The sequence below is a fragment of the Aspergillus puulaauensis genome, chromosome 2 (genome assembly GCF_016861865.1).
Source record: "Aspergillus puulaauensis MK2 DNA, chromosome 2, nearly complete sequence".
NCBI classification, from domain to species: Eukaryota; Fungi; Ascomycota; class Eurotiomycetes; order Eurotiales; family Aspergillaceae; genus Aspergillus; species Aspergillus puulaauensis.
In genome coordinates this window covers 2,075,951-2,093,921 of record NC_054858.1, presented here as the reverse complement: position 1 = coordinate 2,093,921, position 17,971 = coordinate 2,075,951, and the positions used below count along the sequence as shown (strand labels likewise).

At 49.8% G+C, this 17,971-nt stretch overlaps 5 protein-coding genes across 5 annotated transcripts; 2 read left to right on the top strand and 3 right to left on the bottom strand.

The window, feature by feature from the left end:
• Window positions 1–1,378: 1,378 nt before the first annotated feature.
• Window positions 1,379–6,820, top strand: APUU_20868A (uncharacterized protein; the record flags this gene model as incomplete). The annotated part of the gene is made up of 2 exons (XM_041699557.1): window positions 1,379–5,616; window positions 5,677–6,820. 2 exons carry the CDS (start codon window positions 1,379–1,381, stop codon window positions 6,818–6,820), a joined length of 5,382 nt encoding a protein of 1,793 aa, XP_041552630.1.
• Window positions 6,821–7,321: 501 nt separating this feature from the next.
• Window positions 7,322–10,583, bottom strand: canA (putative cullin binding protein CanA; the record flags this gene model as incomplete). The annotated part of the gene is made up of 3 exons (XM_041699556.1): window positions 7,322–7,738; window positions 7,815–8,153; window positions 8,214–10,583. The coding sequence occupies 3 exons, from the start codon at window positions 10,581–10,583 to the stop codon at window positions 7,322–7,324; spliced, it is 3,126 nt and encodes a 1,041-aa protein (XP_041552629.1).
• A 291-nt stretch (window positions 10,584–10,874) lies between these two features.
• APUU_20866S (ribonuclease P Rpr2/Rpp21/SNM1 subunit) lies at window positions 10,875–11,441 on the bottom strand (the record flags this gene model as incomplete). Its single annotated transcript, XM_041699555.1, has 1 exon — window positions 10,875–11,441. The coding sequence occupies one exon, from the start codon at window positions 11,439–11,441 to the stop codon at window positions 10,875–10,877; it is 567 nt and encodes a 188-aa protein (XP_041552628.1).
• Window positions 11,442–11,825: 384 nt separating this feature from the next.
• On the top strand, window positions 11,826–14,095 carry APUU_20865A (RNA lariat debranching enzyme; the record flags this gene model as incomplete). The annotated part of the gene is made up of 3 exons (XM_041699554.1): window positions 11,826–11,873; window positions 11,947–12,048; window positions 12,104–14,095. 3 exons carry the CDS (start codon window positions 11,826–11,828, stop codon window positions 14,093–14,095), a joined length of 2,142 nt encoding a protein of 713 aa, XP_041552627.1.
• A 311-nt stretch (window positions 14,096–14,406) lies between these two features.
• On the bottom strand, window positions 14,407–17,945 carry APUU_20864S (RTP1/Tango6 family protein; the record flags this gene model as incomplete). The annotated part of the gene is made up of 3 exons (XM_041699553.1): window positions 14,407–17,182; window positions 17,231–17,813; window positions 17,873–17,945. 3 exons carry the CDS (start codon window positions 17,943–17,945, stop codon window positions 14,407–14,409), a joined length of 3,432 nt encoding a protein of 1,143 aa, XP_041552626.1.
• Between the last annotated feature and the right edge of the window lie 26 nt (window positions 17,946–17,971).

The following is a 17,971-nucleotide window of genomic DNA, read 5'->3' as shown; positions in this document are numbered from 1 at the left end:
GCAGCAAAGAACTTTTTCTCTTTCACTCCGCAAATCCTTGGTTGTTCCCAGACTCTAGACCACTAGCTGCTTACTACTCGGCAGATCAACAGTGAGTTTTGACCGGGGATAGTGATCATATATCGAGTACGATGTATATTTACCATTCTAAGTCATGCAAACATGTTCACAGAAGATGTTTCCCAGTAGCTACTGCTCAAGCGCAGAATGGATCTGAGTGGGTTAAGAACCATGCCCAATAATAAGCGCTTCTTCAGGCACCTATATGATTAAGGTCTCAGCCTCGCTTAGAGATCTTGTACCCTGTAATAATATTATATTATAGTTGTCTTATACATACGTACTTGTTTTCTTGACAGTAACAGAGCAATATGTTTAACAACGTACCAGTCAGTGCTAAATGCTTCCTGAACACACATTTATATATATTTTCGGGATACACTTGCTTGGTTAATCGCACCTAAAATGTTTCATGCTAGCATATTATAAGAATTTATAAATTTTCTATTGTTTAGCCTATCAATTGAAAGCTGAGCGAGTCAAATCAAAGGGTTGCTTATGCCCGACGATGATTCTCCTAGCCTCTGCGGGGACCTTGTAGTTCCTAGTTGTTGCAGGGATATATGGAGAATCGGACTCCTTGCACCAGGAAAATCGTGAAGCTCGACTCCGAGTATTTTATAGAAAGGAAGCCAAGCGCCTTACTTCAGCCCTTTCCTTTTCTTTTCTTTTTCTTTTTTCTCTATTAACTGGCGATTTGTAAATAGTATTGCCAAAGTAGGGAGTGCCAGCAGACCCAGTCAGTTGCTGGCTTGCTGCAGGTCAGCCTGCAGGGGCGAACATGGGGGATGAGCCATCGGCAAGGGGTGAAGAGAACCGTGGACACGAAATTGGAAAGCAGAATCTTCCGATCGAATCGCCGCCATGGAGTCGAGCAAGTGGAGGAGCAAGTGGGCGTGCAAGGAGAATAAGGTGCATGAAAACAAGTGGTGGGATGGGTCTGGGGCCTCTGGGCTGACAGCTCAAGCCTCAAGCGCCTGGAGCGACCCGTGGAAGCGATTGGGTTGCCCCGAGCACCCGAACCACGATTCAAGGCCGACATCACAACAAGGATAATAACTAACCACTCTGCTGGCTTCCCCTCCTCTTAGCACAATGCCTGGCTCAATTAGTCCTTGAGTTTTATCCTCAGTTATTGCTTCTGCTTTTTATTGCTAATTTTTTTTTTTTTACTGTTGTGCTTGTTATTTCCTGGTGCAGCTGCTCTATGTTTTCACTGCATTTGTTAATTTCCGCAGTGCCTGGATTCACTGCGGCATTGAATGCGACGCGCTGAGCCGGTTTCAGCATCTGTGAAATTGACTCGAAAGCTCAGACAATGAGTAACCAGCCATGGCTGGACAGCCTTTCAGACGACTGGGTGTCGTTGCCTGGGACTCCCGCCAGCCCTGCTCCCACCCACTCACCTATCAACAACCACTCCCGCCGCTCCAGTCTACAGAACACTCCTAGCCGCATTCCTATCCCCGCGCGCCGCTCCATCGAACACTCTCCGTCATCCGACGCGAAGAAAAAGATTCCGCGACCGTGCCATCACATTAGACGGGAACCCCCAACGCCCAAGACCCCGCGAACCCCAAAAACGCCCTCGAAGCCGAGATCGCCCTATCCTAATATAAGCCCAAAGCCGACGCCACCCTCTGGGCGTAAGAAGACACCCCTCATGGACGGAAGATCGCCTTTGCGATCGGTCTCTAACGCGTCGAGTCAACCTGGACAGCAAAGCACCGTGCAAATCAGGCCGAAGAAGGAGAACAGCAAACAGGGAACTCCCGAATGGCGGAAAAGGTTGGTAAATGGTGATATTCCTTCTGGCGAGCAACCCGACCTGTTTGCGCCAATCGGGCTGGAGAGTGTCTTCAAACCTCCCTCGCCGGGGTCGCCATTAGCGGGAAGCACGCCAATTCCGAGGATGAACCAGCCCGATGACGGATGGAACTTCAGCACCAATTCTGTGGTAGAAAATAAAGGGAAAGCTCCAGGACGGACATCGAGGAGTAGCCGTGGGAGTGTGCGCACGGCATCGGGGAAGTCTGGGCAGGGTTCGCGTACCATGGAACGGAACGGAAAACAAACAACCAAATCGCGAAATCAAGAGAAAAAACGATCAGCGCATCTATCAGTGCCTGCGACCAACAACCACGACGAACCGACAGACAATGCACAGATGCGGTCTGCCAGTGGTTTGGAGGACCTCCGAAACGAGGATATCACCCCCATCACCTTCTCGGGGACAAACACAGTGGAGGGCGATGGTACGGCTGAAATAATCAAGTCCGCGTTGAAGCAAGTTACAAACAAACTAGAGAGACTCAACTTGGCACCAGGGGACCGTCCTGATTCAAGAGCGAGCGATAGTGTTTTATTCGGCCAACCAACGGACATTGCGGTTGACGCCGTACCTGAGGATGACTTGTTCGACGTCACCAGCAACTCTCTCCCTCAAGACCTCTCAATGGGAACATTGGATTACCGAGGGCGGAGTGCTTTTGCGAGCCTGCAGGGTGACGACCCGTATCAGGATGAGCGCTCCTTCCACAAAGACCAGTTTTCTCCCACGGGCTTCCCTTCCCACCGCCTGACTCCATTCATTCGTCCCAGCACGAGAGTCCGAAGCTCGCCGCCTTTCTTCAGCAAGAACAATGCGCAAAGTGACCCCTTGTCATTGCCCCGACCTTCGTCCGCTCATGTCGGAAGCGCAACGAATAAAATAAGCATGTCATCCGGAAGCCCTCTGAAGCTCTTCGCGAATCATGACACATTCACAAACAACAAACTCCTTCGACGAATGAGCCAGTTCGAGGAGACACTTGGGGAAGAATCAGATGATGACGAGCCGGTTTCACCATCCGAGGAAGCTCGCCGCAAGGGGGAGACCCGAACTCTCTTGAACCCTCAAGCAGAAGCACAGGGTGAACGACCGGGCCGAAGGAATGATCATTCACGAACTCGCAACACCCAAACTCCTCACATCAATCGCTTTGGGGAAGGTCAGCTCGATAACTTTGACTTTTCGGACGCAAGCCCTTATGAAGCGAATTTCAATACCGATTCTCCAGAACCCAACATTGCTCCACCCGGTCATTTATTATCGGCGGAGGGAAGGGTCTCAAGAGGACACTCGTATCGGCATGCCAGTAGTGAATCTGAAGGACAGGACGCCTTCTCAAGCGGACAGAACGCGGCAACAAGCCGTGATATGAATTCATTAAAAGAGCGAGATATTCGACCAAAACTTAACCCCACGCCCAACAGCCCTGTCAAAGATCCTACCCCGAAAAGACGACGAACGGTAATGAAATTCCACGGCTCTAAATTGGGCGAGCCAACCATTGAGGATAGTGGAGCTACCGATGATTTATCCTTGCTGCAACGAAGCCTGTTGCAGCATGGCGTTAGATATGATGATAACGGAGAAGTTCTGTCTGGATCCGCGGCTCGCCCACGGACACCCACACCTCACGAAACAGGGTCCTTCGAAAGAACCCATTCTTCACCAAGCAGGCGTTCACAAAAGCCCGAACCTGAGGATAACTCACCACTGACTCAAAATGTGCCCAATGTTATTGGACGGCAAGGGAATGAAGATGTTCGCAAGGGATCAATTACTACTCAAGATTTCCTTAATGAGGCGACCAAGGTTATGAATTTCATACGATCTAAAGGCACAACCACGAGTGGGTTGTCGAGGGTGGACGAAACTGACAGCGAGGAGGATGGTGACAACGGAAGTTACGAAGAGGAGTCAACCCTTGAGGAGTTCTCACGACCTCCTAGTAGGGAGGGCGTTGACTTGCGCAAATTGCGAGAACCCAAGGAGCCTCCTAACCCACGAATTCTGAGCCATTTGAAAAAGTTCCAGGAGCATGATGAGATGGAGTTTGGGGTTAGTGGATCTGTCATGTCTTTACATTTTGAAGATAATGATGCTGCGCGTGGAGACTTCGATGAACTTCAGCCAGAGCATCGGAAGCGCAAGCTTCCCGCGCCGCAAAAAACCCAAGAAGATGACCTTTACGACTTTCTGCGATTAAACACTGGGGCATCAGGAAAAAGCTTTAGTGCTCGATCGATCAATACAGGCTCATCGCAGGGCTCGCACGCAAAAGGTGTCCTGTCTTCAGATATCGTTTCCCATCTTATACCTGAACAGGTAAATGGGCTTACCTACGATCGCCTAAAGCATCAGTGGGTTAAAGAAGATGAGAGGAGATCTCGTATGACGAAAGAAGGCAAAGAGGGCGACGAAGACCCTTTTAAAGATATTCCCGACCTCAGCGTTGACGAGATGGAAGAGATGATGAGGACCGAGAACTCCAGGTCTCCACAAAATACAAGGCGTTCGTCGCAGGACGGAACACTAGGTCCTCAAAACCCAGAGAGCACAAGGCCTGACCCTAAGCGATCAGGTCCCGTTTCCGAAAACGGGCCCAAAGTGCCGTCGGTTCATCTTAGCTCTGTCCAATCTGGAGTCAGCCGGTCGACCGCTAGCCATCCTACATCGGGCACGAGAGAGACATCCTGGGGTACGGATGTACCTAAGAGCAGAACGTCTTCCCATGATGTTGACCATGAAATCAAGCTGCACGAAGGTCGCTTGTCTAGGCCTCCTGAATATCCAAGGGACCCCAACCACCAAGCCCGAGTTGTGACAATTAGCTTTTCGTCCCCTCTTGTCTCCCAGATCGAATACAGTGACGATGATAGCCCTTCCAAACTTCGAAAAATTGCGATTCACTCCCAAGCACAAGCGGCGGCGACAGCAGCAGAGAGCTCCGCACTTCAGTCATCCGAGCATGAACAAGCATTTCGACGGCACTCTATCTCCAAAATCGATGAGCGCAGTGAAGGTACAAATGAGGATCAGAGCCTAGTCCGAAGAGAATCAGAAGAACTTGAACCCACATCGGGTGAAGTTAATATAGATGAATCCCTTGCCTACTTGCGAGAGCATGGATTGGATACGAACTATAGCTTCCATCTCAGCCCGCTTCCCGACTTTACGGTCGATCAGATTGATCAGCCATTGCAACTTGAAGTCAGCTATGTTGCTCAACGGACACATCCCACTTCGCTTCGCCAGATTCACGGAACATTTGCTCTGGCAACGGAGGATATGATCAAGCACATCACGGAGGCCGAACCATACGAACCCTTCTGGGAGCATCTTCGCCGCCTGATTATGCGTCGCAAAGGACTCATTACTCTTCACAAACTTAGCGAATTCTGTCCTCGCTTGGAGGAGTTGGACGTATCGGATAATGATATTGGCCAACTGAGTGGAATTCCCCCGACGCTGAGGAACCTACGAATCCAAAATAACCGCCTCTCTAATCTTACTGCATGGGGTCAGTTGGGTAACCTGCAGTACCTCGATATCTCGGGAAATGACTTGGAGAATCTGGACGCTGTGAATGGGCTCATCCACCTGCGTGAACTAGTAGCGGATAATAACAGTCTCCGCAATATTGATGGGGTTTTCGGACTCAATGGACTCTTGAAGCTGAAGCTGAAGAATAATCGTTTGAACTCTATCGATTTCGAAGGAGCGGAACTGTGAGTGCTCTTTAAAGCCCTGATCGCTTAGGAATTGTGGCCACTAACAGTACCTTACAGAACTCGCCTCGGCGAACTTGACCTGAGCCATAATGAGCTAGTGTCCATTAGCAACATTCAGAATCTTCCTGCTTTGTGTCAATTGGATCTTAGCTCCAATCAACTAGACGAGGTGCCATTTTCCTCGTCCATAAATGTGTTGCAGGCTTTGAAGCTCTCGGACAATCGCCTACATAATCTCGATCTTGGACTTTTCCCAGCGCTTACCCTACTGTATGTGGACCAGAACTGCTTGTCCACAATTTCAGGTCTTGGCCGAACTCGGGACTTGGAGGTCCTGTCTGCACGGGATCAAACAATCCCTGATGACGGATTTTTCGAGTTGGACCTCGGTGCTGTGAAAGATATTAGGAAGGTTTTCCTGTCTTCCAACAAGCTCTCACCACTGACCCTCTCGCCGTCTACGCCTCTTTTGAGTGTGCAACTTCTTGACTTGGCAACATGTCGGTTAGATGCCCTTCCCGCCGACTTCGCCCTCAAATTCCCCAACGTCAAAGTCCTCAACCTGAATTTCAATTCTTTGGTGGGGATGAACGAGCTGCTCGGCATGAATTGTCTCTCCCGGCTGACTGTTGCTGGTAACTCAATATCGCGACTCAGAAGAGTCTGTCAGGTCCTTAGTCGGGTTGGCCGTACAAACAAATCGAATGGCTGCTCGCTCCAAAAAGTTGACATCAGAGGCAACCCCCTCACAGTTAGGTTTTACCCCCCGCCCCTCACTGGGAATGGCAAACAACATATACACAAATTGATGGCGAGTGAGAAAACACGTTCTGCGAATAATGGTCTGGATTTGGATTTGCCTCTCATGGCGCAGCTTGAACGTGATGATCGCCAATTGTTTAACGCGAACGACGAATATGAGGGCAATAACAATCTCGAGGACCCTGAAATCAACGATCCCTATACCCTGCCCCCTGCAGATCCGTTGCTAGACCAAAAGTACCTCGCCAACTTGGACCAGGCGACAAGACTCAAACGTAGAGTCTTCGAGCTTATGCTCTACGCAGGAACCGAGGGTGCCATCAAAATTCTTGATGGGTTGGAACTCCGGCCCATCTTGGAACCAGGTTCAGATATGAACCTGGCTTGGGCTCGACTCGAACAACTCGGCGTACTCAAAAAGAAGGCAATCACTGGCTGATTGGCCTATGCTTGATGTCATTGGTGCTTAGCCTTGGGCCTTTTTATTTTATCTTTCGTTTCCCGCTTGCCCATAGGCTGCGTCATCCTTCGGGCGGATGCGCACAGCGTGAAATTGGTTTATTCTCTCCTGCTTATTCTCTCCTCTTTCGAGTCACATCCATGCTATATTGGGAGGTTGGACACTTGGTGCAGCGTTTCTCTTAGCGGCTTAAATTCATCGTACCTAGGAGTTTTGGGATTTGATATCTATGAGTCTGTTGCTGGCGTCACCCGGGATTTGGGTGCATGGGTACATAGCGAGCTGTCTTTGAAAACATAACTTCTTCGTCCGCGTTATTAGCATCAATTGCATGCTCTATTTTACTGTTCCTGATTCAATGATCGGATGGAATGGTTGTTTTATTTATTATTGACAAAACATAACTGGCTAGGAAGAGCGACCATTCTAGGACGGTTGAAGACGGGCTTGTAATTACAACCCACCACCATATTATATCTCCTAAAACTCGTGTTCCAGGTTACTCAATTGGGTGCTAAACTGCCCACGAACCCACTCCATATAAGTTTTCCACTTTTGATGATCACCAGACGCCTCCGCACCGGGGAACGCCTTGGATAATTCGCGTGTAATCTTAAGAACACCCGTCGACGCCTCCTGCGCCTTCTCGATTTCCTGCTTCACGGCATTGTCCTTAGGCTTGAAGGATAGTACGGTCGTGTAGTGCTCGGAGAGCGTATCTAGCTGTCTCTGGGTTTCTTCTGGAGCAAGGGTGATGAGTTTTGAGGTCATGAGGTTGGAGATTGTGCGGATGTCTTGCTCGTCATCTATTCCGGCGAGGATGCGGCCGTAGACTTCGGAGAGGTGTGAGAGAGAAAAAGAAGTGTCGAGAGATGCATAGATAGTCTCGTATGCAGTCTGAAGGGAGAGTCGTTAGCGATACATTGTAATATGCAAAGTGAGACGATATTGGCGTGGTGAGTTGTGTGCTTACCTTACGCAATTCGAGTCCATCATCGACCTTGTGCTTGAATGGACCCATTTGAACCTCTCTAATAAGTTCTGGCTTGATTTGCGTGTCCCCGAGAACAGCAGGGAGGAGCTCGCCTAGGTGAGGGAGAATGAGCGCTAGTTTGTTGTGAATAGCGGAGTTGAGAGTTGTCAGCGCGAGACGGTGGTTTCCTAAATCGCGCTCGCTGAGCATGTTGACTAGGAGTGGCACAATCAGAGGCCTTAGGACGTCATTGAAGGTATCCCGAGAGTCGGAAAGGGTGTAGCGGAATGCAGATATCACAATGCTACGGATCCCCGCATCCCCGCTCGAGAGGTATTCCTATTGAAGGGAAAAGATGGTTAGTGACCAGTTGCAGAATATAGAGTCGGCATGTCTTACTTGGAACTGCGGGATGTAAGCAGGAGGGTCGAGCAAAGCCAATCGCCCAACACATTCAGCGCCGACTGCACGATTATCTTCTTCCTTGGATACGACGAGCAAAGCTTGCCAGAGGTTCAAGGCAGAAGGTGCCAGGTCCTGCCTGATCATCTCAGGATGCTGAAGTAACTCCTTTACGGAGTGTAGAAGAAGGTAGCTTTGAGGATCGGACTTTTCCAGGCCGCTCAAAATGGTTGGAAGATAAGCTTTGACATTGCCGGCTGCTGCGTTTCCTAGCGCAGTGGCTGAAGCCATGCGAACATTCTCGGATTTCGAGCTGAAATGAGGTATGAACACCTCAGGAGTCAACGAGCAGCTGGTGCTCATTCGAAGAGCAGATTCGCCCAAGATAGCGAGGGACAGACATTGACGCTGAGAATCTTGTGTCTTCTGCAACTCAGATAAGAAGTCCTCCATCCGTACACCTACTTTTGAACCGCCATGGACCAAAAGCGTGCCGATGGCTCGCCCGACAACAGACGTATCCCCATTGACACCAACAACCTGTAAAAGATTATGCATCAGAGTCGACCCAATTTCCTCCTCTCCTATGACCTTAACGAGCAATAGCAAGGCTTTTAGGACAGTTCCAGCGAGCGATGTGCGAACTATGGAGCAAATTGCCGACACCAGGGCATCGCTGACAAGAAGCTGCGCATTTCCCGGGACAAGTTTTGCCACAATGATAAGCGATGGAGCTAGTAAATGGAAATCATCCACACTGATGAGGGGGATAAGGTTGTCTTCAAGGCCTTTCATGGTGTTGTCATCATAATGAGCTCTTGTATTGAAATTCATCGAGAGGCTACGGAGAGTCTCCAAGCTGGCGCTGCGGAGGACGCGATCCGATTTGCGCAGCTGTGCCCCAAGTTCAGCGGTCACTTCGCGCACCCAGGTAGAATCCACATCCTCCTTCCGAGAGCAAAGCACAGCCACGTCGTCGATTGCACGAACGGCGGAGAGTCGTGTGGTTTCATTCTTTAGGCGGTCGACTAAAGTTGCGAGTCCTTTGGGTCGGTACTGCGATGAGAGGAATGACGAGCCTTGTTCGCCTGATGTTCGGGCAAGAAGGACACCAAGAACGTGGATGGCTCGCTGTCGAACCTCAAGGTCAGCGCTCGTATCAGTGATGCGATTATGGCTGACATCATATAATTTTTCCAGCTGTGAAACAAGGTCTGGTGAAGCAGTGACAACCCGAGGTGGAGTGAGCGCCTTTACAATTTGCTCTACTGCCGCGAGTGCCTCACTGCTCACCTTGTAGTTCCTATCATTGACTGCCCCTATGACACCGGGAATCAACGCGATTAGGAACGGAAGAAGAGCATCAGAAGTATGTGTTTCGGAAACCGCAGAAATGAGGCCGAGAGTTTCGATCTGCAGTGTGCCTGCACTCGCAGAAACTCCAACGGACACGGAGGAACCGCCGGACAACGAAGATTTGAGCACATCCGCAATCGGATCTTCAATCTGCTGGAGGTGGTCTGCGAGCCCACCATAACGAACAAGCGCCAAGCTCTTGAGCAGGACAATAATGGCCTGTTTCAACGGGATAGACGCCTGCTTCCACATCTTGACCAGACTCCGAATGATAACAGGTAAGGCATTTGCTAATTCTGACTGCGGACCCGATTTTGGAGACGACGGGGCGGCCAGTGGGGTGCCTGCAGCGGACGTAGTACCAATGCTGGGTTCAAAGTCGATCATGCTCGCATCACTGTCTTGACGTCGCCTCTTTCTGGAGATCTTGGATCCACTTCCAACAGATTCCAAAAATCCATTGGAAGTTATTATCATCGAGCCTTCTCCAGTTTTACGTACAAGGGCGTCCATTGTAGAGACCAGCTCGAGCTTGACGCTTTCTTCCCTCTCTTTGTTGAAGCGAGTGACAACAGCAGGCGCTATCTGTTGATACAAGGATGCATCATCCAAGGCACGACCTCGTGCATAGGTGGAAATAACAGCGTACAGAAGCTTCGCGGCACATCGACGGACCTTCCAGCTCATATCATCTATGTCACTGTAGCCTCCTTCTTCCTCAAAATCCTCAAATTCGTCATCGTCCATGTCAGGCTCCTCCGTAGCGTCGTCGTCGGATCCGTCGTCCTGTGTACCGCCCATTTCCTCGTCTTCTTCGTTATCGGCAACATTGGGGTCGTACTTTAAATATCGTAAGGCGGAATTTATGGTATTTGGGAGGTACTTTTGCATCTGAGAGCTGCAGGAGCTGATCAATGCCTCCAGCGTCACCAAGGCGGTCTCGCGGAGCTCATCTGTTTGGGGATCGTGCTCGTCATCGTGGGAGTAGTCCGACATTGTGTCAGACGACATTGTTACGGGTTTAGCGATTCCACGAATAAGAGAAGAACCAAACGGACAAGAGAAACCGAGGAAGCCGGAGCAGGGCACCTTAGCTCGAGAGCTTCAGTGAGAGATTGGAACCTTGAAGCTGGACTGGACCCAACACCAGAACAGGCCGAAGCTGTGGAGAGAGCTGCTGCCCCGCGCTAGTCTCAGTTCAGACCGGAATATAGAGTGCCGATATTCCGAGCTTGGCATAAAAAAGGAGGATGGGCAACAAAGCGACGAGTCAAAAGGAAAATGGGAGGAACAAGACAGTCTTCACTGCTGGAGGAAATCAAACAAGTCCAGCGACTTGGTTGAGTCACTCTGAGATTGTTTTGTGGCGAGAAGAGCCTGCAATCCACCCTGTTTCCTCGCTTTGGCTCGCTTTTTACTACTCGCGTTTTCCGTAGTTTTACTAGCAGACACTTGCTCGGGCAAAGCTGGGGTCTCAGCAGATGAAGACGGCCGAGAATCAACAATGGGGACAGTGACAGGGGCAGATTTTGATGGAGCGCGAGGCTGGGTCACCGTCCGTCGACGACAACGCAGGCACTTGTGAACGGTAGCTCCTTCTGCGGTGAGACCTTTTGCGAGCGAGGAAGTGGCGCGCTTTTGATTTTTCTTTTTAATGGATGTTACCTTCGTCCACTCACTATTTCTAGGACTACCACAGGCGCCACAGAACGAATCATGTAGCCGTTGGTTGAGCGGCTTGTGCTCTTCATGGAAGATGACATTATGGGCGGACATTAAGTAGGCGGCAGTAGAGGGACTCGTCGAACTCAAGGAGCTGGCAGAATCCTTGAGGAAATTCAACCTGGGGGTGTACTCCTTAAAATGCATTTTATCTGGTACTTCGGAGTTTCAATTTCAAAACTCAAGGGGGCTGGGCAGCTGAGAAGTGAGAATAACACAGGAAGAAGTGAAGGTTGTACAACGAAAAAAAATCAGGCCTCGGATCTGATAAGAAAATGAGCCCGGGAAGCAGAACACAACCACGACATCCTCAACTCTCTCGCCTTCAACTCAACCATCCCTCACCACACTTTACCTTCCTCCAAAATCTCTCTTCCTTCTAACCCTTTCCCTCTCTTCTTCGTGCAACTCCTTTCCTTTCTTCGAGTTCTAACGTTCTATCCTTGCCCTTGATTAAACACCTTACAAGACACCAACTCTCCACTCATTATCTCGCCCTCGCGGCCGTTTTGGCTGTGATCGGATATCGAGATGTCTAGCTCTAGCTCACCACCCGTTCGGGTTGCGGTTGAAGGCTGTGTAAGGATCTGTTGGCTTCTTTGGCGGTTTTCTGTGGCTATTCTAGATCACTAACAATACAACCATCATACAGGGACATGGCTGTCTACACGATATTTACGCGTCTGTTGAACAGGCTGCCACTCTGAATGGATGGGATGGAGTCGATCTACTGATTATAGGTGGCGACTTTCAGGTACATTTCCTATCCCCTTCACAATTTTGTTATTCTGGATCTAACTAGCATCTAGGCTGTTCGCAATTCGAACGACATGGCTTGCATGTCAGTTCCCGCGAAATACAAGGAAATCGGTGACTTTCATGAGTATTACAGCGGGAAACGAACTGCACCTTACTTGACTATCTTCATTGGCGGCAACCACGAAGCTAGTAATCACCTCTTTGAGCTGTATCATGGAGGATGGGTAGCACCCAACATCTACTACTTGGGAGCCGCCAACGTTCTGCGATTTGGCCCGCTTCGTATTGCTGGATTCTCCGGTATTTGGAAAGGTTATGACTACAGAAAACCCCATTTCGAGAGACTTCCGTTTAACCGGGATGAAATTGGAAGCATTTATCACGTTCGAGAACTGGACATCCGCAAGTTGCTTCAAGTTCGTACACAGGTCGACATAGGCTTGTCGCACGACTGGCCCAAGCAAGTTGAGTACTCTGGCGATTGGCACCAGCTATTCGGGGCGAAACCATTTTTTCGCGAGGATTCTCAGAACGGCAGACTTGGTAGTTCGGCTGCACAATACGTTCTCGAACGGTTACGCCCGGCCTATTGGTTTTCTGCCCACTTGCACGTCAAGTTTGCAGCGTCTGTCCAGCATGAATCGCAAGAAAATGTGTCGAAACACCACTATGGGCTGGACGGTGCCTCTTTCACGTCCATGGTTTTGGGCGAAGAAGAGGAAGGAAACCAACAAGCCAGGATCAACCTGGGTACTCCCAAACCAGGCACTCATGCACCTCCACAAAACGAACGTAATGTCGGACAGCACGGGAAATCTGAATATCCTACACAATCAACGGATGCAACTAAGCCAATAACTGCTTCACAAGGCTTTGGGGCAACAGACACTGGTCCATCTCATAACACTGCTGGAAACACTCCTGAGCTAATATCGGCCTGGAAGAATTTTCACCAAGTCGCAGCCAAGCATGAGGCAGAAGAGAACTCTCGCTTTCTGACAGAGCAAGCAAATAATCCAGGAAGTTCGGTTCCTAACGTCCAACACAACCTAACCTGGCGCAAGGTTGATACGGACGACGATGGAATAGGCCGTAAACTAGCAGGTGTTGAAAAGAGCGGACCCCGCGAGAATAAGAAGCAGAAGGTTCAGCATGAACCCGAGACAGTCAAGAACTCCGACGAGATCGATTTGGACTTGGATAGCGAGTCGGACCAGGAAGCACAGACCACAACCGCAAACCCTCCTACGCCCAACATCACTGCGGAAAATACGACCAGCAACCCAGAATTAGTTCACCCCCCTCCTCCTTCGCAAGAGCCCCAGTCAGAAGTTTCTGAGGATCTCCGAAAGCAGCTTCCAAGCAGCTTCCTGGCTCCACAGGCACCACCTCAAGCCACACCAGTCAAACCTCCCTTTCCCGAAGCAATCTTCAACAAAACCACCAATTTCCTAGCGCTTGACAAATGCCTTCCCAAGCGTGAATTCCTTCAACTTGTAGAGATCAGTTCCGTGTCCGACGAGGATGGAGCGCAGCTGCAACGCCCGTTCAGTCTACATTACGATAAAGAATGGTTAGCTATCACCCGCGTCTTCGCGGGCGACCTTAATCTTGGCGATCCGGCCGCCAAACCACCCCTAGATAAGGGCGAAGCTACATACAAGCCGCTCATCGAGCAAGAAGAAAAGTGGGTTGAAGAACATGTCGTCAAGCCCAGGAAGCTTGCAGTTCCTGAAAACTTTACTCCTACTGCGCCGGTCTATGATCCTGAAGTCCCAATTACCACTGAGCAGCAACCACCCGAGTACAACAACCCGCAGACAGCCGCGTTCTGTGAGCTAATAGGCATAGAAAACAAATTCTACCTGACCGAAGAGGAACGCGATGCTCGTATTGCCGCGGGTCCACGTCCTTGCGATCCATCGACTGGTCGCGGCCGTGGAGGCCGTGGGGGATTCAGTGGCCGTGGTGGTGGTGGTGGCGGCGGCCGTGGACGTGGTTATGGGCGCGGTTTTGGGCGTGGTGGTGGACGGCGCTGGTAATGTGTTTCGACGATTAGATTTGAAATGAACTGAAACGTGATGTCAACTTTGAAAAATGGATTGTGGGATAGACAGTACTCTATGCCTTTCTACGGAGCTTAGGCAGGAGTCCCCGCGGTTCCGATATTGAGTGCTTTCTTTCTGCATGTAACCCAAATGATTTTTCTACACATATTATATGTCCTATTGTATTGTCGACTACCTAGCATGGACCAGATATAATAACTAGCCTGGGGCAAAAGGTATAATGAAGCAGGCATGGATGAACCACATGGTAGTCTGTTTGGATTCGAATACGGATAAATATTTATCTATTCGATTTCTTCGATCCTGGGCCTCTCCGGTTCACTCCTCCCAGCCAAAGGGTTAATCCGTAGCCCTGCAATCTGGTCGCCTAGGTCTAAACGCGGCTCGTCCCCTACATCCCCAGAGTGATGTCCCACACCCCATAGAAGCGACTTCTCAATCCAGGCCTCCAAGTTCTCAGTTAGAACACGAATATGCCCTCGGACAATAGCGTCCGCTTCCCGAGCTTCTACAGCGGCAAGTGTGCGCAGCATATATGGTATGTTTCCAATCGTGGTGGGCCCCCTTGGGTTTTCGTTCGAACCGCCAAAAGCACGAGACGACTGGTCGGCGAGTGTAAACCCAAACCCTATGTTTTGGCTACCGCGAGCATCACGCACGTCATTAAGGGATTTCAGCATGTCGAGGAGAAGGACGGCACTAGCACGTCTGAGAATTGCGGATTCTTCGTCTGGCTCGAGGATTAGTGTTGCGAGGGCAAGATCGACGGCTGATGAGAGGATCGAGGGGCCCAGGCCTATGATATTGGTTTGAATTGCTGTTGCGAGGATAGAAAGTGCAGAGGCACGAACGCGAAGGTCGTCGGGCTCTTCGTCGCGAGATGAGCCAGCTGCCCAAGCGGATATTATGTTTGCTGAATGGGTTGCTTGTTCGGGCGTGTCTGTCTCACCGTCATCGTTATCCAGGATCTCCTCAAGTATCTTCGGTGCCGAAAGAGTCCATCCCGAAGCAGTATCTTTCTCTTTTTGGCGCTCTTCGCGTTCCTTTTCCCGTCTCTCCTGCTCTATCGTTTGCTGGCGGTTCTTCTGTGCCTGGGGTTTCTGTGCACGCCTGCCTGCTACAGAGATTAGCCCTTCACCTAGTACTTTGGCCGTTTCTCCGGCGAGGGCTTCGCCAAGGTCCTGTACAGTGCGAAGGAGGGCTTCCCCGACCTTAAGCCTTTGGTCTAGGGTTGCATTTTCGCTTCTGTCTATGTATCGCTCGATCAAGGTCTTTACCACAGTGCGGGGATGTCTCGAAGATAAGGTGCCAATGAGCTTGATTGCGTTAAGATATATAAATTCGTCGTTGGCGACTGTTTCCGAGGAGTCGGTTATGATAGACAGAAGAAGGGTTAGCGTGGATGGTATGTCAAGAATTGGTGAAGATTTCTTGACGAGGTCCGAAAGGAGCGAAAATCCTTCGGCTTGTACTGGTGGAAGGTCCGAATTGAGATTCATCAGGGCGCGGCGATGAATTTCAAAATCCGGTATCTCAGATGACTTTCCTTTTGATTCCTGTTGTTCGGGTGAGACTATTTGAATTTCGAGAAGCATGGAGGCAGTTGTTCCAGATTTTGATAGCGACGATGGTAAATGTGGTAGAAGTTGATCAAGTTTCTCTTTAATGGTTCCGAGGATGCTACTCGTATTGTTTGACACAGAGAATTCCGGGGATGCGAGGATTGTCGAGAGTAAGCTGAACACTACTTGAAGCGATTCAGCCGAGTCACTCCCTGCAGCCTCATTCGACTCAGTCTGTTCGGATGGCACGATACTGGCTAAGGATGAAAGAGAGATATTTTTCGTCTCGTCGCCTATCGGGCCTTTCGTTTGAGCATTCACTGTCCTGAGCTCACCATCTAGTATATGCTTTATGAGCTCGAGCACCTTGAGAGGCCGTCGAGAGAGAGTATCTTTAAACGTATCCAAAAGCCCTTCGGCTAGTTTAGCACTAATCAACTTCCGCATGATACTATCATGGCCGCCATCATTTGGAAACAATTCTAGCTTATGAGGATTCTGAGTATTGCTCGAACCTTGTCCAAGCCAGGCCTCGCTCACATAAAGGAAGACTTCTCCTGTCTGTTCGTCTCGACTTGGGTCGGCATCCAGTAAGCTCATGAACAATTTAGTTCGTGACTGTAGGGAGTCCATAAGGCCAACCAGGTCATTTCCAGTTTCGTCAGCTTTAGGCTTTTTTAATATGATTCTGTTTGATGTATCCAAGTCGTAAGCGCAAGTTGAGCCTCCGTTCCATAGGAAGTTGTCGACAATCTTTTTCAAAGACAGGAATCCAACTGATATTCCAAAATACGTCTGCAGGATGGCCTTGACATTCTCATGAAAGTCCGTAATTTGCTGTTGCATGCTGAAGCAAGCCAAGCCCCAGAGCGGCAGGAGGATTGGAAAAACAACTCTTTTGACCAGTCCAGGGTTTGGCGGTTGCAAAACCAATGTTTTCAATCTGTCAACTGCTAATACAATTTCAGGCTCACTGGATAGAATGTGTTTGGATGTCGCTCCTTGGGGCGGCGCAATATATATACGTGAGGATTCGTCGAGGGTTCCAGTCAGAGCCTTGAAAATGGGCACCAGGAATATTGTATGCCCAACCGTTCCGGGTGCACCGTACGTCTTTTTACCGAGGATTCCGTTGCCCACAATATATGCAGCAGCCTTTCGCAGATCTGGATCATTTCCATCGATCAATGCTAGCAATTGAGGCCCTATGACATTGAAGTAGTCACTCGCTTCCATTCCCTGAGGAACAGACGAGAGCAACCGCGAAGCGTGCATAATGGCGCTTACGGTGATATGCGGACCACTGGAAACTTGTTCCTGGGCCTCCTGTCCCAGGGACGGCGCAAGTTGGGAAGCGAGGAACATAATCGTCTGAAGCACTCCATTTTCACGCAAAGGTACCCGAGAGAGAAGCCCGGTAATGATTGCCTTAAACCATGGAGACGGATTCGATTGAAGAAAGGCGGACAATGTAGGCAATAGATTGTAGCTCGGTGTGCTGGGAATGTGTCAGTACATGCAAATGTGATGACATGTAGGCACATACTCTTCAATAATTCTGGTCAGAATTTGGCGATATTGAGATTGCTCATTGCCCAGTGAAATATTAGGGTTATAGCCTAAATCTGACGATGCACTTATTATATCACTCAGAATGCGACCACTAATCACGGGCTGTATGCTAGGTCGAGCATCGAATATAATGTCGGATAAAGTCGTTAGTATGTGACGCAGTACAGAAGCATCCTCAGGCTTATCGTGTGCAGGTGTATCCTGCTGAGCAATGACACCTGCTGGCAAGACGGATATAACCCGTTTTTGGAGGGGAATTCCTACTCCAGACGAAAGTGAAGGATAGATTCCTTCCAAGGAAACCAGGTCCAGAAGAGCATGAAGAATGCGGCGGCACTTTGCATCTTCTAGCTTTGGATCTTCTTGGTCCTCACTGTTCCGAGGCGTCTGGTCTGCATCGCTTACGGGACTGACAAATGCTACATGGATTTGGGAGAGCAATTCCAATGCCTTGGCGATAACACTTGCTCTGGCAGTCGCGTCTTCTGATGAAGGCTCACGCAGATTCTGGTTCAGAATACTTATCAGCGACTTGCCCCGAGACTTCTGTAGTTCATCTTGATTCAAGTTAGCAAACTCTTGCATTCAGCGCAATCGATGGCTTAGGTTTGCGTGCCTCGCTGAAGAACTGGGTTTAAAAACTCGCTTGCTGCAGCAAAGGCGTCCCTAATCCTCGCTGGGTCTCCCATATCAATTAGTCAAGTGATCAAGCCTT